Source organism: Prunus persica, chromosome G6 (genome assembly GCF_000346465.2).
Source record: "Prunus persica cultivar Lovell chromosome G6, Prunus_persica_NCBIv2, whole genome shotgun sequence".
In the NCBI taxonomy this organism is placed as follows: Eukaryota; Viridiplantae; Streptophyta; class Magnoliopsida; order Rosales; family Rosaceae; genus Prunus; species Prunus persica.
Genome location: NC_034014.1, coordinates 21,768,119 through 21,794,090, shown reverse-complemented (window position 1 = coordinate 21,794,090; position 25,972 = coordinate 21,768,119). Strand labels below are relative to the sequence as shown.

Here is a 25,972-nt window from a genome sequence, read left to right as displayed (position 1 = left end):
AACCAAAAAATGACAAAATTGCCAACTAGATCTTCGAGTACAAAAGGTTCAAGTCAGATGATCATCACGAAGGACCAGTAGTTTTTGTCAGAAACATTCCATCATTCATTCTACGAACCGATTTAGATCAGCGAACCAATAACTGACTTTGGGCAGCAAGCCAAATATCCTTTCTCAGCTTCCATCATCGCAAGGTCTATCCTTGCCTAAAGAGCTTCCACCACAGAAGAAGTGGACTCTCTCTCCAAACTAGATGCAACGTCTCAAAAATACTTGAAAAGCTCAAGATCTTTTTGAATCAGCATGCCAAAATTTCCAGAGAACCAGTTGACAACTCTTGCATTCATCTTTGGTTGCTCTGCTATCTTCATGGTATGATTTTCTTTTAAAATGATCAATTTGAATTCATGTAATCATATAACTGGATAGAGAAATCTCTAGTCTTTCCTTGTTTTGTAATTTATGGGATTAATCATATGGATTAGTTAAAAAGAACCTTTGTTTTCTTCTTGTCATTTAAGTTAAGATTAGATGAAAAGATTACAGAACCTGTTTTAACTGTTTTCATTAAGCACTTGCCATTTAATTGCTTACATATAGATTACAAATTTCAGTAGATAAATTTAAGTTCCTGCGTTTGCACTTTTAAGTTTATCATTCAGACCCAAAGGAGGGATCCGGGCTCGAATAGAGTCGTGGTGGTCCAAAAGACAGGAAGTGGATTCGGGCCCGAATTGATTGTTGGCCTAGCCCGAGTGTTATACGAATTTCGAATCAGGTTGCTAACCCCAAACATGGTGCTCCTAACCACGATCTTGGTCTCTCCTCTTGCTTGCTCAGGTACCACTCATACTTGTCAAGTTGACATACACGAACGAAAGAATATCGAAGTCCTCCTAGTTGAGGCATAGAAAAGAACTAATTTAGGCCAATACCCCCATTGGAGCACAATAGCTTGAGTAGAGGTCCAGAGAAAAAGCGCGAACATCATCAAATCAACTCACAACACTCTCCCATACCAAGTCTATTGGACTGGTCTCATATCCAATAGTGGCACGTCTACGCAACCCCACGGATCAGAATCGAGAGGAGTCGAGGGATAAGGCCCTATCCGAGCTCGCTCGATCCTATCAAACTGATTCAACTTTCAATTTTTTTCAAGAGTTGAAAGAGTCCTCATTGCAAGCCAAGAAACATTAATCGAGGCATTGGTGTTGATCCAACGACCTCTCCGCTCTTCTGGGCAAGCCGATCCCTCATCTGGTAGAGGGAGCACCTAATGGGAAAAAGGAGTAACATAGAGTTTGGCCCTATGTTTGTGCAGTTTTTTTTTAGGGGGGGGGGGGGAGAGAGAGATAGATAGAGAGAGAGAGAGAGAGAGAGAGAGAGAGAGGAGTTTTAGTAGGGGTGGTTGCGGTTCTGTAACAGCAAATTTTTGCCCAAATAGCAAATCGACTGACTATTTGCGGTATGATGATTTTTAAAACCTCAAATCAACCGCTTTTTTCGGTTTAATTGCAGTCGGTTACCGTGAATTAGCGGTTTAAAACTGCAAGATCTTTTTGTGTCATAAAAATTCAATCTTCCACATTTTAGGCCTAATTTTGATGCTTCTTTTGAAGCCTTTTGAGTTCAAGCATACTTTAACCTAAAAATATAAATTCACAACCTAAATAAATAAATTCGCAACCCCAACTTCCCAAGCATATATAAATTCACAACCTCCTCAACTTCTCAAGCATTCACAACCTAAAGAAAATTAAAGTTACAATTCCAAGCATTCCAATTAAAGTTAAACTTATCAAGCCTTTACAACCTCAACTTCTTAAGCATTCAAATTCCAAATCCTTTAAAGTTACAAACCAAAAGGAAAATACAATGCAAAATGAATTAAAGTTACAACCCAAAGGAAAAATTCAATTCAAAGTTAATTAAGGTTACAAACTAAAAGGAAAATACAATGCACCAATGTTACAAACTAAAGTGTTGGTGGTGGTGAGTGGATTTGAAGGACCCCGTTACGTTGTTTGAGCACCAATGCTATCTACAAAATGTATTTTTTTTAAAAAAAAATATAGTCGCGGTTTGCGGTAACCGCAAGTTTTGAAAATCAAATACTGCAACTGCAACCGCAAATGCAGTTCGGTTTCCAGCGATTGCGGTTCCATTACGATAAATTGTCAGTTGATTTTTGCAGTTTTTCAGTCTAAAATGCCACCCTTAAGTTTTAGAGTGGGGAGGAGGGGGCTGTAGGGGAGTGAAGGAGGAGGTGGGGGAGGTTGGAGGATAATTAATTAGGTTGAATTCTTGCTCTTTTTTTTTTTTTTTTTTTTCTTCTAGTCAGTTTTAAAAATGTAAGTTTTTAATTCTAATAAATTGCTGAAAATATGCTTAAAAAAATATCATAGGTTCAACATGTGACTTTATTTAACGCAAAATTTTTAACGGAGTTATAATGGAAGGTAAATTACTATACTTTGCAGAGTTTAGGTGGTTAATAGTACAAATTGAAAGTCACATTTATGCAAATTTCCCATAGATTTTTAATTATAAATTACGTTGGTGGCATAAATGAGTCGAAACGACGCCGAAGTGGTTTCTGTGTATCTACTCAACACGGGCTCACCGTATCAATCCCTCACTAATTATCACTTTAATCTTATCAGTAACTGCTGCTACACTCATCCACTTCTTCTCTGCTCCAAAGCGCGCAGCAGCGAGGCAACACCATGAGCAATTTCATGGCATTAGAGCTCTCAAACTCCATAACCAAGCCCTCCATCTTCTTCGACGCCACAACTTTCTTCCCACCCAACGAAAATGTGCCCCCAACAACCCTTCTAATACCACCCATATCCTTTGCCTCTCTTAAGTCCAAGCACAGAAGAAAGACAAGGGCAGCCCAGTCAAGCCCCACTACCAGTAAGTACTTTATCACCTTCGTTCAATTTTTTCAGTACTGCCTAGCGTATTTTTCTTTTCTGAGCTTACTTTGGTTGTTGAAGAAGAAAGAAAGAAAGAAATGAGAGAGTCAGAACCTCTATTTACATTTGCCACTAAATTTAGCTGGTTGTGGTGGGTTTTTAAAGTTTTTTAAAACCCAAAAAAAAGCCCAAGATCAGCATTTTAATTTGTTGGTTTACCCTTTTCATTTTCCCCCATCGGCAATTGAACAATTGTAATGGTTAGAATATGTTGTTTATTTTTTTGGGTTTGTTTAGAATTTAAAAATGGGAATCTATTTTCAGGTCCTCAAGCAAGTAACATAGCCACTGCCCAAGTGGCAGAGCAAGTAGAGGTTGAAGTTGCTGAGGGTTACACCATGACTCAATTTTGTGATAAGATAATTGATGTTTTCATGAATGAGAAGCCCAGGGCAAAGGAATGGAGGAAGTTTTTGGTATTTAGGGAGGATTGGGAGAAATATAAGGAAAGCTTTTATAACCGGTGTAGGACACGGGCAGATATGGAGGGTGACCAAACTATGAAAGAAAAGTTTACCTCTTTGGGGAGAAAGGTGAAGAAGGTATGTAAATGTCTCTATCGTGTTCTTTTGGTTATATTGATTTTTCTTTGTCTCTGTTAAAAGTAGGGAATTAAAAGAAGAATAAATTTTTTGAAGCTACGCCTTTTGTTACCTTGGAGACCCCAGATTAGAGATTTAGCATTGGTTTTAGTTTTCCAGGCCCCAAGTAATGGAAGTTAATGAGATTAAACTCTTAATTCCCGTTTTTTCTACTATTTACCAAACATCTGAAAGAAAGGGTAAAGATTCTTGTAAACATATGCTTGTTTGTGTTTAGAGGTCCTTTCGGTTATGTTTGATCAGGAGTGAGCATTGCAGATTGATGATGAAATGGAAAGGCACAGTGAACTTCTGAAGGAGATACAAGACAATCCAACTGACGTTAATGCAATAGTTGCACGGAGGCGTAAAGACTTCACAGAGGAATTCTTTCGCCACGTTAACCTACTTTCGGAAGTTTATGATAGTTTGGAAGATCGTGATGGTAATTGAACATGCTCAATCCTCTCAAAGTTTGTATTTGGATTATTTTCGTGAAACAATTGCTGATGACTTGATTTTGACCTACATGAACTTGTGAGAGTGTCTCTGGTTTTCATTATACTTTTCAAATACACTAAGAAGTTTCACAAATTGTTGCCAAACTCTGACCTGTGTGACTACGGGTGGAAAAATATGCTGTACAATTTACGTCTTGGACTTTAATTACTTACAATGACAGATTTCATTTTCCATCTAGAGAACAATTTTGTAGCTTGTTCACCTATCTTATATGATTGTCTCAACTTTGAGCAGCAATGGCCCGGCTGGGTGCTAGATGCTTGTCTGCCGTCAGTGCTTATGATAACACGCTGGAATATGTGGAGACATTAGATACTGCTCAGGCCAAATTTGATGACATGCTAAATTCTCCTTCAGTTGATGTAGCATGTGAGAAGATTAAAAGCCTTGCCAAGGCAAAGGAGCTTGATTCTTCGTTGGTATTATTGATAAACAGTGCTTGGGCTTCTGCAAAGGAGTCCACAACGATGAAGAATGAGGTATGGTCAACAACCTTGTATTTATGAGCTTATGTTGGATTATGGGATATTTTTCATAACCCATCAATGTGTCACAGATGCACATGGGAAGGATAAATTAGCAGTTATTCTTAGAAATGGTTAGAAAATGCTTAAAGAAAAAACCAAGCAATGGATTTATTCAATTATTTCTGAGGTACTAATGTGTATGTCATTATAGAAGCTACAGTAAGATACTCTTGAATGTTTTCTCTGAGAACAGTCAAGTATTATTAGAATTCAGAATGACTTGAGATGCTACCTTTTTCATAGAAGCACTTGAAGAAATGAAAAAAATAGCGTTAAAGACATGTATACATGCTTGCGTTTGTCATGTCACAACTCCTACAAAATAATTTTATTCTTCTATTGGTGTTCTATTGAAGCTACTAGGGCATCAAGCAACTCTGGTTTCTTTAAGCCATGCTTTGGCCATTATATAGTCTTTACTGCAATATTATGTTTGCCTTCATGTGCTCAAATGCTTGCTCTTCCTTGTATTCTTAAGATTGGATGTCTTAATGCAGGTCAAAGACATAATGTATCATTTGTACAAGGCCACAAAAAGCAGTCTTCGGAGCATTGCACCAAAAGAAATAAAACTACTCAAGCATTTGCTGAACATTACAGATCCTGAAGAGAGATTCTCGGCATTGGCAACAGCCTTCTCCCCTGGTGATGGACCTGAAGCCAAGGATCCCAAAGCCGTATACACGTAAGAGAGCCCCTTGTTTCTTCAGATATTTTTTTGGGCAATAGCAATATCTGTTACATTTTTGCAATGTAACATGTCCTGTGTTTTCCTCTTTGTGGTTGAGCAGTACGCCCAAAGAGCTTCACAAGTGGATTAAGATCATGCTTGATGCATACCATCTAAATGCGGAAGAAACTGACATTAGGGAAGCCAAGCAGATGACTCAGCCTGTGGTTATACAAAGGCTGTTCATCCTCAAGGAAACTATTGAAGAGGAATATTTGGAACGAAGCACAGATCAGAAGTCTCAAACAGAGGATACCAAACCAGAGGAATTATGAAGTACCTTAGTGACAGCTTTATTTCGGGGTGCCATCTTCGGGTGGGAGAAGGATCTTAGTTTTACAAAGAAGCTGAGTAGTGAACTATGGCATCATGCCATACTTCATCGTCTTAGTTTGGCTCTGTTTTTGACACTTCAGAGGATGTAATAGAAATTTGAGTGCCATTTATTCTTTCTTTAAAAGAAACCAAACCAAAACGATAAATAAAAATGTCTCAATACAAAATGCAAGGTAAAATCTAGTTCTAAATCTAACCTATCCCACTAGCTGCTTGCTGGTGGAACAAACCAACAATCGAGCCAACCTTGTGTTAAGTAATAATACCAAGGGGGTGGTTTGAGTATTTTTTTTTTGGTCCTCCTTTTTACCCAAGTCCCTAGATGTCAGTTAGTATTTTTATTGAATGGTGGGTGGTAGATGAATAATATTTGTGCTCGACTTTAGTCCTCCTTTTTATGAAAAAAAAAAAATGTATGAGAGAAAATGGAAAAAAAATTAGGATAGAAAATTGAACTCGTGACCTACTCTAATACCCAAGGAGTTATCCAATCTTCTGTGATGTTGCGTCCATGGTAACAGACAAGGAGAGAGACGAAGGGTTGCTCCGCCTTGTTATTAAAAGAACCATTTCAGTTAATTGTAGAATTAATAATAAACTTGATCCACCACTAGAAGAAAAACTATAATTAAATGTTTTAAATAATTGTGATTAAACATTGTATTATTCTAATCCAGAAACACTCATTCTTCTTCCTTGTTCTGCGGTTCTGCACTGCTCCCCACATTACAAGTCAAACCATATTCCCAGATCTCTTTCCCTCTCCCATTCTTCTGACCCCTTGATGCTCTTTTGTCTCTAAAGCTCCAAGATTCATATTTTCTGTGCCAAGAACCCAGCTACAGTACTTTTGTCACATGCTTGAATTTTTTTGTCATGATCAAGATGCTTTTGTTTCAATTATTACATCTAATTAATCAAATTAGTTGAAGGTTTTGTGTCAAGTTGAATGAGATGAGGAATTACAAGGCAGGAAGAGGTTGAGTTTCATGAAATTCAGAAGGGTTTTTGTTTTGGTAGTTGGTGGAATTTAAAATAGTCACATATGTTGGTTTGGTTATGTGTTTGATAGCCAAATGGGGAGACCTCGGCCTAAGATAAAAGGATGATGAAGGAAATAGATTATTGGGTTTTAAGGCTAATAGAGTTTTTCATCCTTTGCCTCTTCATTCTTTCTGGACCTACTTCTGCAGATGAAGGTAAGCATGTAAATAAAACTTATGATCATAATTAATAAAGAAACAAAATTATAAGGCATTAATTTTTTTTTTTTCCTTCAGATTTTGTTCATGATTTTAGATCAGTTTTAACTATATTAAGTTTCATCCAGATTAGAGCCTCTTTGGGGTTCAGTTTCTAACCTTATGATATGGTCAAGAAATTAGGTGGGAAATGAGTCATGATCTCTTGTAACTTTACAACAAAAAATTATCATATATGGTCTGCTAATCTACTAAAATTCAAAACCATTGAAAGTGGTTGATCTCAACATGGAGATCAGTCACCTAACCGTTATGTCAAGGGAGATCCTTTCGGAGATGCGAGACTAGGGTTCTCAAAATTTGGTTACACTTATATCTTGATTGTTCTTAACAAGATCTAATTTAATTTCTGCTGTATTATGCAGGCAGCTTTGTGAGCATTGCATGCTGCGCCGAATCGGATTATAAGGATAGTAGAACCATTAGCTGGATATCAGACTTTAATCAGTTCCCTAATAACAGAGGCTGCCACACTTTAGTTAAGGCAGTGGTAAACAATTCTGGTTACAACAGAACCAGAGTATTTTACCAAGGCTCAGGTCAGAGAAGATGTTATAAGCTATCAACAACAAAAGGTGAAGACTATCTGATAAGGGGCACATTTCTATTTGGACCTCTTTGGGGCTCACACTTTAACTTCTCAGTTTCAGTTGGAGTTACCCCAATTGGTGTAGTAGATTCATCTGAGGACTCAGTAGTGGTTGAAGGAATTTTGAGAGCCACTGAGGACTTGACCTACTTCTGCTTGGTGAATGGGAAGGGAGGAGCTCCTTATATTTCAGAGCTTGAGTTGAGGCCTCTGCATGGCTTGAAAAAATATCTACAAGACTTCCCTTCAAGTGTTTTGAAACTGGTTGCAAGAGTTAAATATGCAACTTCAAAAGAGGAGATCAGGTATGCTTTCTAGAACTTGATTTCTTTAAACCCAAGGAATGAATCAAAATTAGAAACATAAATGGCCTAATTAAGACGGATTATGACCATAAGAAAAGAATGAAATGAAAAATTGGCTCCCCAAAACTCAATAACCCAAATCCAAAAGCATACCTTAATTTGCTAGTTTACATATATCTAACAGGAGAGAGTACTTCAAAATTTCAAATTATGCCAAACCAAAGTAGAAAAACTAGCATTTATACTTCTTATACTGCCCAATGTAGTCTTGCTCTCACTTTGTGTTGCATGTGTCATACCAAGCATTATAAGACACCCATTGTACCACACGTTCTCAATAGTCAATTAATTTATACATCTATGTGATAAAAGGTCAAAACTTTAGATGAACTTCTTGCACAACATCATTAGTTACCCATCGGGAGAGTTTTTATACGAAGCATTTATGTTCATAAGAAAATTTTCACGCACTTTTATTAGAAGCATAAAGCACTTGAAGTAAAAAAAATAATGGTATAGTATGATAGTTCTAAAGTAAACTGAATTGGGTCAACATGGTTTAGTCCAATGAAAAAAAAGCATTGACTTGCAAATTAGTAGTCTCATGTTCAAATTCCCGTGACACGCTGGTAGTGTGTGTGAGAAACTGTCTCGTTGTAGTTTTCTTTATAAAAAAAAGGATCAATTGGTGGAACCCGGCTCCTCTAGGGGCCTCAATTGGGCTCACTCCGCTTTCAAAGGGCCCATTGAAATCAGCCCACAGAGCGAGACAAATTTAACATCAGGCCTATTACATTTAGTTGTTAATTTTCAGGTACCCAGATGACCCAAGTGACAGAATTTGGACTTCAAATTCAAGTGACCTGGGAAGTGGAACCTCTCTTATAACCACCAATGTCTTCATCTCCAGCAACGCCAGTGTGAGCGTGCCGTCACAAGTCCTACAAACAGCTCTGGTGGCTTCAGACCAATTGGTCATTCTTCGCAATGGCCTTTCCACAACAAGCTACCAGTACCTTATGTTCCTCTACCTTTATGAGGTCAACCAGACAGTTCAAGCTGGGCAAAGGGTGTTTGATATTTACCTCAACAATGAGCTGAAACAATCGAGATTTGATGTCTCCGGTAATGGCTCCAACTACAAGGAGCTTGCTTTCACTGTCACAGCAAATGGGTTTCTCAATTTGACATTGGTTAAGGCTCCTGGGTCTGAAAATGGACCCCTTTGCAATGCTTATGAGATCTTGCAGGTGCTTCCATGGGCTCAAGAGACTAACCAAAGTGATGGTAAGTTTTGTTTGCCACTAGAATTTCTAGTTTCCAATTGGGTGTTTATAATAATTAGTGGGTTTTCTAGCCTATTTCTTTTGTCTTATGAGACATTATTTCTTCAGTGGAAGTGATTTTGGAGGTGAAGAATGAGTTGTTGAAGAATAACCCACAAAATGAAGTTTGGGAGGGTTGGTCCGGAGACCCATGTCTTCCAGTTCCCTGGGATGGTATAACTTGTGCAGCTATTGATGGTTACCTTGTCATTACCAAACTGTAAGTTATTTATTTTCCTTGCTTTTGAAAAAGTTCTGCAAATGGCTTGGATGGAATCATGACAACTTAGTGTTTGTAGTGAATTATACTAGTTTTCAGTTAGGCGAGATGCTTTGGGGTTTAAAGATCATAATTGTACAACTTCTTGTATAAAAAAAATACCGTAAGTTCAAATAGGTAAATTTTTTGAATTTTGTTACATAAATTGAAAAGAATTTTGATTGCAAAATAGGTAAAAAGTAGATAAGTATCATATTTCACGGAAAATTGATAATTATAATTACTATTGCTTTCTTATAGGTATGTCATGCTTAACTTTGCTCATTATTACAACTTTCAGGGATCTTTCTTCTGGCATTAGTAGAGGGTCTGATCAAAATAGCATTCTTAAAGGGCCAGTTCCTTCAAGTATCACTAAGCTGACCCACCTAATAGCCCTGTATGGTTAAAGCGCCATTCCTTTCGGTTTTTAGTGTTGGATTCTATTGATTTACTGTAACTCTAATTTCAATGCATTGCTGTCTTTTGTTTGTGATATGTAGGAACCTCAGCCACAATGGCTTTACTGGCGATATTCCAGCATTTCTTCCTTCCTCCTTGTTGATCTCAGTGTAATTTTCTCTTTCAAATTCTACGTTGATGGAAATTTCTGTTCGCAATTTAATAAATAGCTACTGCAGTAATGAAATACTAACACATGCAATATTTGTTCACCGAAAAGATTATTATGAAAATTTCAAATAACCTGCATTTCTTTGGTAGGCTCCTTTAAGGTCAATATGTGATGTATTAGGAAGGCCTCCACACCTGGCTTACTTTATAAAATCTCTAGTATTACGCTGCATGAGCCATTGGCATTAAGCTTTGTAAACTGGCTTAATCCATTCATCCAGCTGGGAGCTGCAGGAAAGTGTCATTCTCTTACGTGGATCAAGTGACTTGTTCTGGGCATAGTTAGGAAGATAACACCCCATCTGTTGTGCTGATACTGAATTTACACTGACACACATACACATTTCCGATTTGTATACTTTCATGAAAACATACCACGCTCAAATTGTGAAATATCTACTAGGATTATACAAGTCCATATGTCAAGTTGTAGTTTTTCTTGGCATTTCCCGTCTTTATACTTGCATGGGAACTCATGTGCAATTTCTGAAATATCCTCTATGTAAGGCATATAGGTTGAATTCTCAAGTCAGTTAGTTGTGGAACTACCCATTGGAGTCAGTCTGATTTACTGGATATATAATGATTATACTTTGATGTTTGATGTTCTGCTTCTATAGTTCAACAAAAAAAAGTTGTTAAAAACTAGAGGCTCAAATTTTTTATTTTTTAAAGGTTTCACATATTCTTTTCTTTGTGTACTCCTCAGTTCTATGTATTCTGAGCATTCCATTGAGAGTGTTGTATGACTCTTTTGCGAGTTTTTTTTCTTTCTTCTTGATTGGTTTGCTTCATATTGTCAGAGATCTGAGCAGCAATGATCTTTCGGGGTCAATTCCAGTATCTCTTATCTCACTGCCCCATTTGGAAACACTGTAAGTTTTTACTTTGATATTTGTTTTCACGTACGAAATTAGTGACATAGCATTAAACATGCCACCATATATTCATGTGCATGTGGTTGATCCACAGGTATTTGGGCTGCAACCCTCATGTTGCAAAAAATATTCCCTCCAGCTTCAATGGCTCAAAATTTACCACAGAGTATGTATTTATTCTCTATGAATTCAAACAAAATTAGTGAATTGAAGAATAACTAAAAGTATTTTAATAAAAAAAAAAAAGTCTGAAATGCGTATGTCTGTATTACAGCCATGGAAGTTGCAGTGTTCTAGAATCTTCTAAACGACGAATCATCATTGGCGCTGCTGCATCTGGGTCTGTACTACTAACCATTATAGCTGGGATAATTTTTTGCATTTGGAGACAAAAATTTCTGCCTCAAGGAAAATTTGATGCGAAAATACATCATCCTATGGCAAAGAGTGAGTGCACTACATGTTATATTGTTCCTGGTATTCCACTCATACTTCTAACATTCTAGGAACAGTTATTTCATTTTGGTTTTTGACTTCAACGGTAAGAAATACAAATTCCAATTGTTGGTTGCTAATCTGGAAAAGTAGCCCCCACAACAACAAAAAGACAACACAGATTCTTGTTTCATGTCCATTCCTGCAATTTTCAAGATTATTATACTAACACACATTACACAGATTATAGAGTACTAAATATATGTAAAAACAATTGTGAATAAAAAAAAAAAGAAATGAATCAAATTAAAATTAATGCTATTAACTATTCAATTGTATTACAAATGCGGAATTTCATACAGATCTTGAGAGAAAGCATTTTCTTATACAATCATTATTAGTAAAAATCAAAATATATTACACCTATTATTAATAAGTTATTTTAAGTATAGATATATTCAGTTTATACCACGTGCAGTCTAATATAAACTTGCCAGAAGTATGCAAATTTTTGCTGGCTTGTTTTGGGACATGATTTTGCAAGTTAATTTGGCACCACACTTGAATTAGGAAAAATAAAAAGAAAGTAAAATTGGCACAATACAATGACATAATGTGTAGTTACAGCTTTTCTTCTATAGTTTGTAGAGTAATTACTGGATATATCACACTTGGATGTAATTTTTGTGCAAGTAATTTAGCATCATCATGTCAACGTGGTGTTTGAAAATGTGCAACTTGGCATAAAATAGAAGGCGTGACCATGAATTAGAATTTTGAGTTTGCATCCAATATCTGTGGGGATGAATGAAAGACAAATATATGTCAATTATACCCTTGTACATTCAATAAACAAAAATTGTTGGGTGTGGTTATGATCTACGAAGTGAGCACATTGTTTACATTGTCAGGCTAGTTGAGGAAGTTTTGCAGATTATAAAGTTTGCTTTTCTAAAATACGTAGCCTCTGAATAAAGATATCCTTGAACTGCAGATTTAATCTTCTCATTACCCAGCATGGATGATCTGGTTTTAAAGTCAATATCCATAGAAACATTTACTCTTGAGTACATAGAGGCTGCGACCCAAAGGTATAAAACATTGATAGGTGAAGGAGGTTTCGGGTCTGTTTACCGTGGAACTTTAATTGATGGTCAGGAAGTGGCAGTGAAGGTTCGATCAGCAACATCAACCCAAGGAACTCGGGAATTTGAGAATGAGGTTGGAGATTCAATTTTCATTTTTGAGCACTTTTGGTCATAGCTTTTGATAACGTTATGCAACAGCCCTACAGTTATCATCTAATGTGATTTAGCTATTTTATATGACTCACAGAACTTGAAATATCACTCCTATTCTCCCACTCCTTGTGGAGCTGGGAAATTTGTAGTCAGCTACCATTAGATAAAATATAACGCTTGCTGTGCATTCTAGATTACTTAATATCTTTCTATTTTCACATTTGCTTTTCCCACCCCCTACAATTTTTCACTTCTTTGCGTTCATTACTCATCCCACCAAAGAATATTCCTGATTACCCCTATATCCTAACCTACTTTATTTTGGGTTGTTTTGAATGGTGGTGGTAGCCATGGTCACTGCCCATGTCAATGCCCAGATGGGCAGGGCCCAGCTGGGGTGTTGCACCCCAGAGGCAACCCCTACATGGTTCAAGCATTTCCAGGGAAAATGCTCCTTGGCTAACAATCATATTTTTTCTTTATTTCAAGTTTGTCCTTTTAGGTGATTTTAGTAGAGGTTTAAATTGTAATTAACTACTGATAACTACTATAATATATGACAATTCATGTTAATTTAGGAAATCATTACTTATCATTCTTCCATCTTTAACTTTTGTCTATTTATCTCATATCAAGAAATGAATTTTTTTTTCCTTAACTGGTGGATGAACTATCATGTTATGTTTTGACATACCTTAAAAGCGAAATGACGATTCTTTTAATGTACTTTACAGCTAAATCTTCTTTCAGCTATTCGCCATGAGAACCTCGTGCCTCTTCTTGGTTATTGCTGTGAAAATGACCAAGAAATTCTAGTTTATCCATTTATGTCCAATGGCTCTCTACAAGATCGCCTCTATGGTACTGGTCACCTCACTCTTTCTCTGGACTCATACCTTTTGATTTTCATTGTTACTGAAATCAAATAAATTAACAGGAGAAGCAGCAAAAAGAAAAATTCTGGACTGGCCAACCAGACTGTCAATTGCTCTTGGTGCTGCTCGAGGCAAGTTATATATAGTATTCCATATTATTTTCATGGACTGGATGTTCACCGTCTTTTCCCATTAACATTTTGAATATCAGAAGGTTTGAAGAGTACTTTCACTGTTCAGGTTTGACGCATCTTCACACTTTTGCTGGGCGTTCCATTATACATAGGGATGTGAAATCAAGTAACATTCTTCTGGATCATAGCATGTCTGCCAAGGTGGCAGACTTTGGTTTTTCAAAATATGCTCCCCAAGAAGGTGACAGTTGTGCTTCTCTGGAAGTAAGAGGGACAGCTGGATACTTGGATCCAGAGTAAGATTGTTTCTTCAGCTTAAGTTGTTCGGTTTGAATTGTTTTTGGGTTTTGTAGTTTCTTATTTTAGTTTATAATCAGAACTGGTAGACTGTAGAGATGTTGGACTACAAGAACACTCTGCCAATTTAAATAAAATAAATAACATTTAAGCTTGCATCTACATACAACGTCAATCTGTCACCATACCCTTGATGAATGTACATGGACATGGATCCACTAGGTACATGGACAAATTCAGGACAAGCTAAAAATGTCTCCTACTTTTTGCATCATGAAGTTTTCAGGTAGTGCAAAAAGCGTAAACTGTAGAAAACATTTACCTGAACTTAATAATCTCAATCTGGTATTGTTCAGGTACTACATGACCCATCATTTATCAGCTAAAAGTGATGTATTTAGCTTTGGCGTTGTTCTGCTTGAAATTGTAAGCGGCCGGGAACCTCTGAACATACACAGGCCACGTCCCGAGTGGAGCTTGGTTGAATGGGTATGTTTGATCATGTTTAGAGTCCAGGGAATGTTGATACATATATTGTTTCTAAGTCAGATGTTTTATGTAAAGATCAATGACCTCTTACATGACACTGCATTTTGATAGACTGGCCGGAAACTTTTTCCTATTCTTTTTGCCCCTCGAAGATTCAAATCATTGTGAATAAGCATAGCATAATTATCCAATAAGTGCAAACTAACAAAAAGACACCTTTGCATGCAGGCCAAATCCTATGTAAGGGAATCAAAGATTGATGAAATTGTTGATCCAAACATAAAAGGAGCGTACCATGCAGAGGCTATGTGGAGAGTGGTGGAGGTGGCAGTGTCATGCATCGAACCCTTCGCAGCTTCCCGACCAAACATGGTTGAAATTGTACGGGAGCTGGAGGATGCTTTGATTATAGAGAACAACGCATCAGAATACATGAGATCCATAGAGAGCTTTGGATCTAATCGCTTTTCTGTGGTCATGGAGAGAAGGATTTCACCACCCTCTCCTTCAGAACCTTCACCTATTTTGTCACAAATGGCTCCTCCGGAGCCAAGATAGTGAATGGTTTTATGAGATTTTTCGTCACTTTGTGAATGATTGTTTTGTTGCTTCGCATAAGTGATAAAGGAGAAAATTAGGATAATTTCCAAATGCTCTTTTTGAATTTATGCGCCTTCTTTGTGTAATATATTTTTCTTACAGTGAAGGAATCTACTTAACGCTATTATAGTTCTGAAGAACGGTGTGGGCTTTCTTTTGCATTGTTTGACCCTTTTAATAAATGATGAGAACAGCCTACCAAAACCAATGCAATATATGCAGGCATCATAGGGTCTCAACGTTAGACTTCTTAAATGTGTCACTGAGAATTCATAATTGTACCAAATTATGCTCCACGAAAATTAACATCATAGCACTTTTGGAAGTGCTAGAAAGTCTTTAAAGTGCAAGTGCTTCTCCAAAAGTACGTGGATTTGTTAAAAAAAAACATGTCCCTGTACTTGTAATAAAAGCATTTCTAGAAAAGTTATCTAGAGTATAAGTTCTTTTTAACATAAGCAGTCCCAAACGGGTCTAGTGAATTTCTAACACGGTAACGGAGCTCTGGTTGTAATAGATCTTGGATTTAAAGCCGTCACCCCAATTTTCACTTGTTAATTAATTTGCAAGATGGGGATGTATACTAAGGAAAGGAGTTAGCTTGAACACATGTCTGATCAAATTACGAGGGTAAGTTGTGTAAGCAAAACAGATAGGAAGTGAGGGTGTATAAATTCAGTGATTCTTATAATAAAATGATCCAAAGTCAAATCTTGAAAACTATAAGTAGCAAGCACCTAAAACCGCAACAAAAATCCCCATTGTTTTGCAGACCAACAGGTCCGAAATCTCTGAAGAGTAACCAATTGAAAACGTTGTAACACAATAGCGTATAGCTGCTCATCTTCTTGACCATAGTAACTTGTTTGCAGATAAGATGAAGCTAGATGGACAATAGGGTTGATCAAAGAAGACTGAGCTTATACTAAATGCACTGGACTGAGCTATGGGAGCAGCAAGAAGAAGATGAGAGAACACATGCAATTCAACCAGAATGACTGCAAAGAATAAGCAATTGATTTTAATGAAGGAAAAGAAGACCACAAAGAATGACTAACTAACGTAAAATAAAGAATGACTAACTAACGTAAAATACCCCAACTGGCAAAATTGCAACTAGGGTTCTACATAGCTGTATCTGACAGTATTTGGGCAAGGCCTTGTTAATCAGAGACTTGCATTGTCTTTTATCCACTATATCAAGAATTGCCTGCACCGTCAGATTCTCTTGCGCGATCCTCTTACATTCGTGAAAATGCATCCAATGCATACGTATCTAAGAGAAAATAAAAGACTTTAAAAAAGCATGCTCTGTTTGAAGTGTATACCCACAAAATAACCTCATGACAAACAAATTACTTCTATTACTCAACATAAAAGCAGAAAAATGGATAGATTACTTTTGAACTGGGCTACAAGACCAAGAAATAAGTTCACGTCCACACTATAGACAAGAGGATGCTTACAGTAAAGCGGTATATTATAATCTAATAAGAATGGCATGATCTGCTAAGCATCACGAGCAAAAAGAGAAGGGTTGGCTGATGCAGTACCCACTTGAACTTCAAGAAGTTCTAGCTTTCGTTCCAATACATCAAGCTTCTCATTCAGTGATGCCAATTTGCTCTTTGTTGTAGCCTCTTCAATAACAAGAAAAACAAAAATTAGCCCAAGAGTGTGTAACATTAATTAAATCCCGAAAGGAAGAGAAATTTCCAATTTGTCCAACAAGTAGATCAAATGAAAACAAACCACCATCCTAAAAGGAAAAATCAGATTCGAAACCAGATGCAAGGACTCCAGCAAACTAAATTATTACTGAATAACGGATTGCGCTGAAGCTGGGCAAAGTAGTCATTCCAACTATGCACCTATAGAAAGATTCAAACCAGGGCTGCAAGAAGAGTTCAGTTAAGAGAAAGCTTGGTGCTTGAACAAGATGATGATTAACTATCCTACATTCGTTGTTTCGGGTCACGAAATTCAACCAAATATATGTGCACTCCCATTTAAAGTAGATAAATTAGAACCAGATCTTTGGCAGAACAAGGTGGAATTTTGGCTAAGGTGCTAAGTTTCAGGCTAATATGCAATGAAAATAAATTAGACAAATATTTAATGGTCTAGGACCCTCAAGGGAGGCATATACCAAGTCTAAAATCCACACCCAAATCAGCAAACTCACTAAAACTATCAGCAACTTAGAGAAATTGGTCCAAATCTCAGTTGGGTCAGCACCAAAATCAGCAAGAACCAGGAAACCAACTGAAGCAAGTCAACAATACAGACAAGATTTTGAGACATACCCAAACCAGCAAAAGACTAGAAACAAACTAGGACAAACAGAAAAACCAAAACCAAAACCGAGAGAATACGGGTTGGAAAGGGATGTACCGAATTGGACAAGGAAATCGAAGAGGCGGCGAACATTGAGAGAAATGTGGGAGATGAATTCGCGGTTTTCCCAATCAGCTTGGACCGCTATCCCAACGTTCACTGCGTTTGTTATTCCACCTGCCCGAGCCATCTTGATCTGCCTACTTGGTGCTCACCCAGCAAATTCAAAGATTCTAAACAAACTAATATTATATAATATGTATTTTTCATCTATCTAACTGAGGTGGGTACATACATCCTTTATGATTTTTTTTTTTTTTTGTTGGCCTGTGATTGGAGTAAGTTGATTTTCCATTTTCTTTTTCTATGTAATGGGAGCTAATTGATTTTTAATGCTTTTGTATGATGGTGGTGTGAAGATGGCAGGTTTCCTTACTTTTATTTCTTCCTGTGTTTGTTGTCTTATTTATTTATTTGGTAGTTTGTAAAAAATGAGTGGAAGGGTTTGAAGTTTGAAGTTTGAGGTGAGGTGGGTTGCTTAGATTGGTACTGGATTGCTTATGACCTTTTTGTCTTATGATTTGTGAGTCTTACCTTCCAAGGCAAACCCTCCATTATTTTGTTCTCTTTTTATTTAGTTTTTATTTTATTTTATATTTTAAATTGTTTCATAATGTGTTCAATTTTTTATAGGACCTTTGCCTAGCATTTTCGTTTTATAGACAAAAAGGTGAATAGCACAATGTTTAGCTAATAAACAGCCTAATATCTATCTTTTCTGTTTTAACAATAAATATACTAATGATAGTGTTATTTTCCTTCTCAATATGTAATCTTTCACTACGTTCTGCATTTGTGATCTCTCACTACGTTCCGCATTTGTGTGTAAGCTGACACTGCTTACATTAAGTTTGAAGCGTAGGATGACAAAATGAGAGTTTGAATAATAATTACCTTAACAAAGTACTAGTTTAAAACACATTGTGGTGTGTCAAGTGCAAAAAACAATTATTGTTATTTCACAAGGGGTTTGTGCCTAAAGTGATTACGAGCGTTTATCTCCACACCAAAATCCAAAGTTTGATTTCCATCTCACTCAATATTGCTTATATCAAAAGTATCAACTGAATACATTGATTGCAACTAATTTTTTTCATTAATTGTAGTTATTTTTTTAATTCTCACCATGGTAAATTCTTCGGAAGGTCTGTACGTTAGGAAGAAACAAACGAAAAAGACGTCCCGATCCTCATTCCTCTGTTACATTTCTTTTTTCGTCGAGTTATTTTCAAGTTCTCGGACAAGCAATCTTATTGAGATGAATGACGCTTCATACAACATCATTTAGTCATTGACGCAAAAGACCCCCCTTACAATGGGTTTGGGACAATTGATACATTTGAACTCATTTCTTTTTCTGGCCACATGATGCCTTTCAACTCCAAGCAGAACCAAAAATAAATCAAAGGCCAAGTAAACATTATAATTCATCGTAATTCATCTTAGTTCATGCAGAAGCCGTGGCTAATAGTCCATTGTGCCTGAGCAATGGCTCTGGTGAAGGTTCACGACCCCGGAATTCCACGAAAACCTGGAAACAAACAATCAAAACATTCAGAAAGAAACTTAGGAGGAGGGTACTGGATATAAGATTAAAGAAATCTAAATCAGTATGCTCTTTAAGAGCACTTATAATGATTGACAGAAAAGAACGACGATTAACGGATCCAAAAGCTTGGTTAAGCACTAGAACGATTATGGACAAAGCCATATATTATTTCATTACAAAGCAGAGATAGTTGAAACCAAATAAAGCTTTTCCCACAAACAAATTGTGGGGAAAAAAATATAAGGAAATCATGAAAAGGTATGCATGCCGTAAGGAATATAGTTTGTCTAACCTCTAGTGGTGGTTTCCCGCCTCCAAGAGCAAGGATGGTTTCTCTGAACTTGTGTCCAGTTTCTTTAACAGCCTGTTGCAAGATTAAACATCATGTGAATAGATCAAACGTGAAAAGAAGGCAGATGGCTTGATATGTTTGATGAGCCAAGTCCAACGTCATTGTGTGTTCAAGCATGTAAAAAACCCATGAGGTGAGCAAAGCCGCATGACTTTCACGGGATACGATAAATATAAAAAATCAACAAGGAGCGACGGGGAGATGATGCATAATCTATTCATGAATTATTACTCCCTGTTACACAATGTAAGTTGCAAAACTTGACAAGTTCTTATGCACAGCTGTTTCCAGCTTACCTTGCTGTCATCCAATCCAGCATCCTCAAATGCAGAGAAGGCATCAGCAGACAACACCTCAGCCCACTGAAAAATAGAGCAATTTCAACTCAAAATAAAATTCCATAGGAAATGGACAACTAAAAATACAAAGCAAGGCCACAAATCATAGGGATATGATAAAATATTACAAATACTTTGACCACTCAATAAACTCAAGCCAGGGACTGACTTGATAAGGAACAAGAAATACCTTGTAACTGTAGTACCCAGCTGCATATCCACCTAATATTCACAGAAAAAGCAATACACAGATAAACATTTAAGGTCAAATGGAGTTAAAAATTAGAACACTGCTGAGAAGTTGAAAGTAAGAAAATAGAAGCAAACCTGCAAATATATGGCTGAAACCACAAAGGAACCTGTCTTCTGGAAGTGGAGGGATCACTTGTGTTCGTTCACTAACCCTGCGATCAACATCGAAGATGGATTCTGATCCACCAGGTTTGTAATCTGTGTGCAACTTCAGATCTACACTTGCAAATCTTATCTGCAATATGCAAATCAAAGACAAAAACTGTCATGTATATGAATACAGTTGACTTCCTGAAACTATGGATAATACAGGCAAATTACTACCATAAAAAGCAAATATATGTAGTGAAAATCATTCAAAAATTAATATACAACAAAGAGCATAAATGCTATGAATCTTATCTACAATAAAGAACTTCTATTAGGCATTTTCTTATTTCACTACGAGTAGTTTAGAATTTGTATCACCTTTATTAGGTTTTTGTCTGTATTTAAATGTTCAGCTTTTATTATTTTTTCTTACTTTTGCACGTAATTGTATATCAATAAATGCAATTCTTTATCTCTTTGATTGTCTCTTGCCTATCTTAGTTTGGTTTACCGAAATTTACAGATACATTTTACTTCAAAGTTGGAACATTCTATAGTTATAATAAAGTTGCACAAGAATGTCGGATTCAAACATTTGACAAGATGTTTGTCATAAAGTCTTCAAGATGCCAGAATGCGCAAAAGTTGACATAACCTCAGTATAACACCACAAGAAAGACATCCTTCATGGAGAACAAACAATACTTCCGTATAGCACAAGGATAAGCAAGACAAAACCCAACAAAGAATCCAGATTTACATCGTCAATAAAAGTAAAACCAAGTAATATTTATATCAAAAGTACAAGAATAGAACAACATAAAAAGCCAACACGATGTCTGGAAAAAGTAACACCAAGATACTGAACTGACCTGCCGAAGGCTTAGGGAGCCTGCACGGAAAGTCCTAGCAGCGAGAAGCTTTTTATATGTTTCTTCTGGAAGAGTCTCCCCAGTTTCATAATGTTTTGCAATGCTCATTAAAGTGTCTCTACAGCACCAATTCAAGAAATAAATCATTAATACTGAGACAAAGAACATAGGATCCTACTGTCACTTGATACAGCATGGAAGGGAAATCGGCTCTAGGTTTTAGGACAGAATGCCCACATATATAAAGTTTTAAGGCATAGCACGCAAATTTGACATAATCAGTATAAAGGTAAGTAATTTGAGAAACAAAGGGCAAGTGCGTGATGAGATGATAGAGCAACTATATATTTCATACATGTATCCCTTTCCCCATCTCCCTCTTTGATACAATCAGTATAAAGGTCTGTCATTTGAGAGGTAAATCTAGAAGATTCGAAGCATAATAGTTCAAAGGATTTTAGCAGACAAGATTACCTATGGTAACACCAGTTTTCCATGAACTGAGAGGGTAATTCTACAGCATCCCATTCTATTCCCCGAATACCAGCAACGAGACCCTCATCTTGCTTAGTCAGCATATGCTGAAGTGCATGACCAAATTCATGGAAGACAGTCTCTACCTGCAAAAATAATCACTATTTCATGACTGTAAGACAAAAATATACAAACATGGGGCATTCAGTGCCCCACCCAAAATTTCCCAGATTTTCTTTCTATAAAGAAATTCAGAGCCTTTTTACTAGTTGATTATATCAACTTAAAAAAAAATACTCATTTACATTCTACAAGTAGAAGAATAGGACTTGTTGCCAGCAATAGCACAAGCCTAGACTTGGCAATACTTGCATGCATTCCTCAGACCAAGCCAGTCACAACATCAATAGTAAAAGTGTTTCTGAAAATATTATTTAAAATTGGGCATGTGTTGATTGGATACGAAGGCCTTCACATAAACCAATCGACACTTACTCATGCTGAGCCTGAATTAATAAAGTCACTCCAACCACTAGATGGATGGACTCTGATCAGTGCATCTCAATCTGAATGGGGGATCCGTAATACATCCTTGGATCTATGAAACACACTTTCTGTAATCTATATCATCCAACTTTCATATAGCTCCGATACAGGAGGAAGTGAAAAGATGGGCTTGATCTCCTCAAAAAAAAAAAATGATGGGCCTCAAAAGTAGGCACATTCCTTTTTCATTCCCACTTAACCATCCCCTGAACCCCTTAACTTTCGCTCCCCTTCTAATTACTCTAGCTTTTGGTCATGGCCAGTAAGCTAAAAATGAATGTAATTCAATTTACCTCGTGGAAGGTCATAAGACTGGGCTTGTTTCCCACTGGTGGTGTTTGATTGCACACCATATGTGCCACAGGCAACCTCGCAGAGGCACCATCACGTGACAAGACATGACTCCTAGCAAGAACTTCATCCATCCATGCACCTCCCTTTTTCTCTGATGGACGAGTATATGGATCGAAATAAAAGTACGCAATGGGACTCCCAGAAGAATCTTTGATGCGATAGAATCTAACATCATTGTTCCAAACCTGAGAGACGTGTGTGTATATATTTGTATATGAGTACAGGATGCAAATTCATATCTTCATTAAATGAACCAAAATATAGCAATTCCAAAAAGCATACATACCGGAGCTAGACCATCAGCCGGTTCAACATTAATTCCAAAAAGAATATTTGCTAGGTTAAATAGGCCATCCATGACCTTGGGCAAGGAGAAATATGGACGCAATTCTTCCTGTAGAATACAAAGGCAGGAATATAAGTCTTGCGAACAAAAACGGTGGCCTTAAATTAATGGGAAAATGATAGCACACAAAAATTTAAAACAAGAAAGAAAGAGTTTGACAATCTCCAATTATGTTTCATTAATAAATGCTGTCACACAAAAGTGACAACAAAAGATTTAATGAAGTGAATGAGAGTAGTAGGTACTAATTACACCATTTGATGTTACACATGTAATTCCAAACAGATGAAGATTAGAAGTTGCACACAACACACATACGAGCAGAGAGAGAGAGAGAGAGAGAGAGAGAGAGAGAGAACCTCATTGATGTCAAATTTAGACTCACGAAGCCTCTCACTCCAGAAGCTGGTGTCCCAGTGATTCAAATCATAAGCTTCTGGAGCATCTTTACTTTTGGAGAAATTCTTAAGATCTTCCATATCTACAAGGATATAATAAATAAAAACGTCAGTATGTTTTCTAACATAAAAGACTTTTTGCTGAATATATTTTCATTAAAAATTATCTTCATTCTCCTCCTTTTTTTTTTTGAAAGCTAACAAAGAATGATAAACTCTATTTAAAAATCATAGAAATAACTTTCCATAAAGTAGGAGCTGTCAATAACCTACCTTGAACTGCAGCATTCCAGGAAGCACTTCGAAGCTTTTCTAGGAGCTCTTCTGCTTTTTCAACAGTAGCCATTTTGGTTGCCATGCTTACCTGATACATTATATCTCAGCAAGCCTATCATAAGAAAGTGTGTTTAAAATGAATAGACGCACCTCAGCATAGTTATTGTAATTCAGAAGCTTGGCCTTTTCCAACCTAAGCTTCAAAATTGAGTCAATGATAGCAGTATTATCCATATCTCCACTGGATGCACGAGTTACGTAAGCACGGTATATTTCCTCACGCAAAGACCGGTTTCGAGCATGTTGCATAACGGAGAGAAAACTTGGGCCATCCAATGTAATTATCCAAGGCCCATTCTCAGCAGTTGCATTTTCATGCCCCTGATGAGATACACAGATGCAACAGATGATACTAAGTAAGATAAATAACAAGTCTAAAGAAAACTCGTCAGGGTACAATTGGAATACCTTTGACAGCGCTGTTTGTGCTGCCATTCCCAGAGCAGTGGCTGGCAATCCTTCAATTTCATTCTTATCAGTAACTAGCTTTTCAAACTTCTTTGTGGCATCCAAAACATTCTCTTGAAATTTGTGAGACAGTCTTTCTAGTTCCTGCAAATAGAAATGCCAAAATCAAGTAAAGGTAAAGCCGAACTAAAATGAGAATATCATCATCAAAACCTATTTGTTAGCCTTACTCGAATTAAATAGATATTAACTCATATCCGATATTTCCAAATTGAAGGGAAAGGCCCAAAAAAATTAAATAAATAAATAAACTACAAATAAAAAATACGAAGAAAAGGCAGAGCAGAAGTTTTCTGATATAGATTAAGTCAAACAATTGCCCCCAACCCCCTCCTCCCCCTCCAAATATATAAGAAAGGGGTAAGCAATGCTCATACAAGCCCATATGAAACTATGTATCCAAGGAATAATATGGCATAAGTTAGCATGCGGTTGTAGCGGTAGCAACTCATATAGTGATGCCAAAACCTGAGTTACCATACATGGATAACAACCTTCTTCCAAGATTTATAAAAATAAAAATAAAAAATAAAAATAAAAAAAAGAATTCAAAGACACAATGGAGGATGACGTTCAAAAAGACTGCTACAGTACTAGCTTAATAAATTTATTAAAGCACACCTGTTCAATTTTGTTAAACTTGTCTCTTTTATCATCCTCTAGAGAAACACCACACAAAACTGCCTCCTTTATTTGGCCTGCACAAGCACAATAAGAGAAATGTCAGACAAGACAAGCATAGACAAAAACGTAAAGGTAAAAGGAAAACCACACTTTGCATGGATAATGTTTAAGCAGGATGCAAAGATGTTAATTTTGTTAGCTTGTAAAATTGTAACTAAGCCTTCTACAAAACACGCATTGAGGAAATAACAAGTTTTGCACACGGCTTTAAGTCCTGTGTCCAGTTCAAGCACCAATTGCAAGCCATCCTTTTTCAAGTGTAAAATATAGCAAGGCTCACTGGTACAGGTATAATTCATCAAACATCACAATTACTTTAGAATAGAAAAACCAATGAAAAGGTCGTGAACCCCCGTATTCCTTGTAGATTCAACTTTTACATGGTACAAAATATATGAATACTCACTTTCAACTATACGTTTGCGGGCCTCAGTCAGCGTCTGCCAATCAGGAGATTCTAGAATAGCTTTAAATGCATTGTAAATTGGTTTACTTTGCCCCAACCTAAGCTGAAACTTAACTTTCTCTGGCTGCAGAGCACCACCGAAAAAGAACCCAAAGAAAAATCAAAACAAAGAAGCCAATTCAGGGACCACAAAAAGTGATTCAAAATAAAAACAAAAATGGAACTTCAAGAACAGACGAGGCACAGAAGCAAAATTTCTGAAAACAAAATCCATACTTGGACTTCTTCAATAGCAGAACGAAGCTCCAAGGAGTCCTTAACAGACTTGAGGTGGTCGACTAACCCCCAAACCACAGTTAATCGGTCAACGATCTTCTCCAGCGGCACGACCAACTTCGGCCAGGTGGGCTCCACCGTACGCTCTAATTCCTCCAAATCACCCTCCTTTAAACCCCACCATGGAAACCATCAAATCCAAACCCAGAAAAAACCAGAACCCAATAAGAAAAAACACGAAGAACCCAGAAACCAATACAAAACAAATAGCCAAAATACAGAAAAACGAAGAAAATCATAAAATCCCAGAAACTCAAATACGATAAAAATAAAAACAAAATGAATTTTTTTGAAACTGGAATGAAAATCGTACCAGTTTCTTCAAGAGAGCGCGAATCCCAGGTCGCACGTGCTTGGCATCGACGACATCGAAGGGAGGGAAGTCAAAGTCTTGGAGAAGAGGATTGGTTCCGAAAGCTTCGTCTACAGAAGCAGAGGAGGCCATTGCAGTTGCAGATAGGGAAGAACAAGGGCGAGAAGCGAGTGAAGGATTGGTAGTGGCGGATTTGTGGAGTCTGAGGCAGAAGGAGAAGGAAGAAGACCAGAGGGGACAAGACTGGGATTTGGGTAGATGTTTAGGGGCAAAATGGAGGAAAGGAGTGCGCTTTAGGAGGAGAGGGTGGACTGAACGAGAGAGAATGACGCGAGTAGCCATGAGCATGTTGAATATAAGAAGAGAAGCCAACAGGGCTCTCTTTCGTACGTGGAGCTTTAAGATATGCCTCATTTCTGTTTTTTTATCTCTTTCGTTTGTGCATTTGAGGTTTAAGAT

General features: G+C 37.0%; 4 protein-coding genes across 5 annotated transcripts; 2 read left to right on the top strand and 2 right to left on the bottom strand.

The window, feature by feature from the left end:
• LOC18775313 (uncharacterized protein At4g37920, chloroplastic) lies at window positions 1-5,840 on the top strand. 2 transcript variants are annotated; one of them, XM_020566102.1, is made up of 7 exons: window positions 1-372; window positions 2,667-2,922; window positions 3,249-3,526; window positions 3,845-4,010; window positions 4,322-4,566; window positions 5,112-5,299; window positions 5,406-5,840. In XM_020566102.1, exons 2-7 carry the CDS (start codon window positions 2,730-2,732, stop codon window positions 5,617-5,619), a joined length of 1,284 nt encoding a protein of 427 aa, XP_020421691.1. In that variant the 5' UTR covers window positions 1-372; window positions 2,667-2,729; the 3' UTR covers window positions 5,620-5,840. The 2 variants fall into 2 exon arrangements, with proteins under 2 accessions (XP_020421691.1, XP_007205240.1); XM_007205178.2 differs by lacking the exon at window positions 1-372 and having other exon boundaries at window positions 2,630-2,922.
• Window positions 6,345-15,163, top strand: LOC18774414 (nodulation receptor kinase). Its single transcript, XM_020566101.1, has 15 exons — window positions 6,345-6,879; window positions 7,308-7,836; window positions 8,651-9,123; window positions 9,231-9,381; window positions 9,722-9,820; window positions 9,924-9,992; window positions 10,857-10,928; window positions 11,026-11,097; window positions 11,206-11,378; window positions 12,361-12,587; window positions 13,342-13,468; window positions 13,545-13,613; window positions 13,723-13,912; window positions 14,270-14,402; window positions 14,631-15,163. Exons 1-15 carry the CDS (start codon window positions 6,786-6,788, stop codon window positions 14,958-14,960), a joined length of 2,808 nt encoding a protein of 935 aa, XP_020421690.1. The 5' UTR covers window positions 6,345-6,785; the 3' UTR covers window positions 14,961-15,163.
• Window positions 16,310-18,084, bottom strand: LOC18775240 (protein BRICK 1). Its single transcript, XM_007207463.2, has 2 exons — window positions 17,397-18,084; window positions 16,310-16,642 (listed from the first exon to the last, which is right to left on the bottom strand). Exons 1-2 carry the CDS (start codon window positions 17,527-17,529, stop codon window positions 16,512-16,514), a joined length of 264 nt encoding a protein of 87 aa, XP_007207525.1. The 5' UTR covers window positions 17,530-18,084; the 3' UTR covers window positions 16,310-16,511.
• Window positions 18,576-25,972, bottom strand: LOC18772053 (probable cytosolic oligopeptidase A). The gene is made up of 17 exons (XM_007208296.2): window positions 25,514-25,972; window positions 25,141-25,308; window positions 24,865-24,988; window positions 24,396-24,472; window positions 23,715-23,858; window positions 23,397-23,627; window positions 23,244-23,334; window positions 22,932-23,053; window positions 22,513-22,620; window positions 22,166-22,411; window positions 21,327-21,472; window positions 20,853-20,970; window positions 19,966-20,125; window positions 19,829-19,860; window positions 19,597-19,662; window positions 19,241-19,312; window positions 18,576-18,930 (listed from the first exon to the last, which is right to left on the bottom strand). The coding sequence occupies exons 1-17, from the start codon at window positions 25,925-25,927 to the stop codon at window positions 18,847-18,849; spliced, it is 2,403 nt and encodes an 800-aa protein (XP_007208358.1). The 5' UTR covers window positions 25,928-25,972; the 3' UTR covers window positions 18,576-18,846.

Excerpts from the sequence above, each read along its gene's own strand:
- LOC18775313 (XM_020566102.1), top strand. The coding sequence starts at position 2,730 with ATGAGCAATTTCATGGCATTAGAGCTCTCAAACTCCATAACCAAGCCC. Across the intron at positions 2,923-3,248 it reads CCAGTCAAGCCCCACTACCA|GTCCTCAAGCAAGTAACATA; the intron begins GTAAGTACTTTA and ends ATCTATTTTCAG. Across the intron at positions 4,567-5,111 it reads CCACAACGATGAAGAATGAG|GTCAAAGACATAATGTATCA; the intron begins GTATGGTCAACA and ends GTCTTAATGCAG.
- LOC18774414 (XM_020566101.1), top strand. The coding sequence starts at position 6,786 with ATGATGAAGGAAATAGATTATTGGGTTTTAAGGCTAATAGAGTTTTTC. Across the intron at positions 9,124-9,230 it reads AGAGACTAACCAAAGTGATG|TGGAAGTGATTTTGGAGGTG; the intron begins GTAAGTTTTGTT and ends TTATTTCTTCAG. Across the intron at positions 12,588-13,341 it reads CTCGGGAATTTGAGAATGAG|CTAAATCTTCTTTCAGCTAT; the intron begins GTTGGAGATTCA and ends TGTACTTTACAG.
- LOC18775240 (XM_007207463.2), bottom strand. The coding sequence starts at position 17,529 with ATGGCTCGGGCAGGTGGAATAACAAACGCAGTGAACGTTGGGATAGCG. Across the intron at positions 16,643-17,396 it reads CGATTTCCTTGTCCAATTCG|AGGCTACAACAAAGAGCAAA; the intron begins GTACATCCCTTT and ends TTGTTATTGAAG.
- LOC18772053 (XM_007208296.2), bottom strand. The coding sequence starts at position 25,927 with ATGAGGCATATCTTAAAGCTCCACGTACGAAAGAGAGCCCTGTTGGCT. Across the intron at positions 25,309-25,513 it reads GCGCTCTCTTGAAGAAACTG|GAGGGTGATTTGGAGGAATT; the intron begins GTACGATTTTCA and ends TGGGGTTTAAAG. Across the intron at positions 23,859-24,395 it reads AGTTTAACAAAATTGAACAG|GAACTAGAAAGACTGTCTCA; the intron begins GTGTGCTTTAAT and ends TTCTATTTGCAG.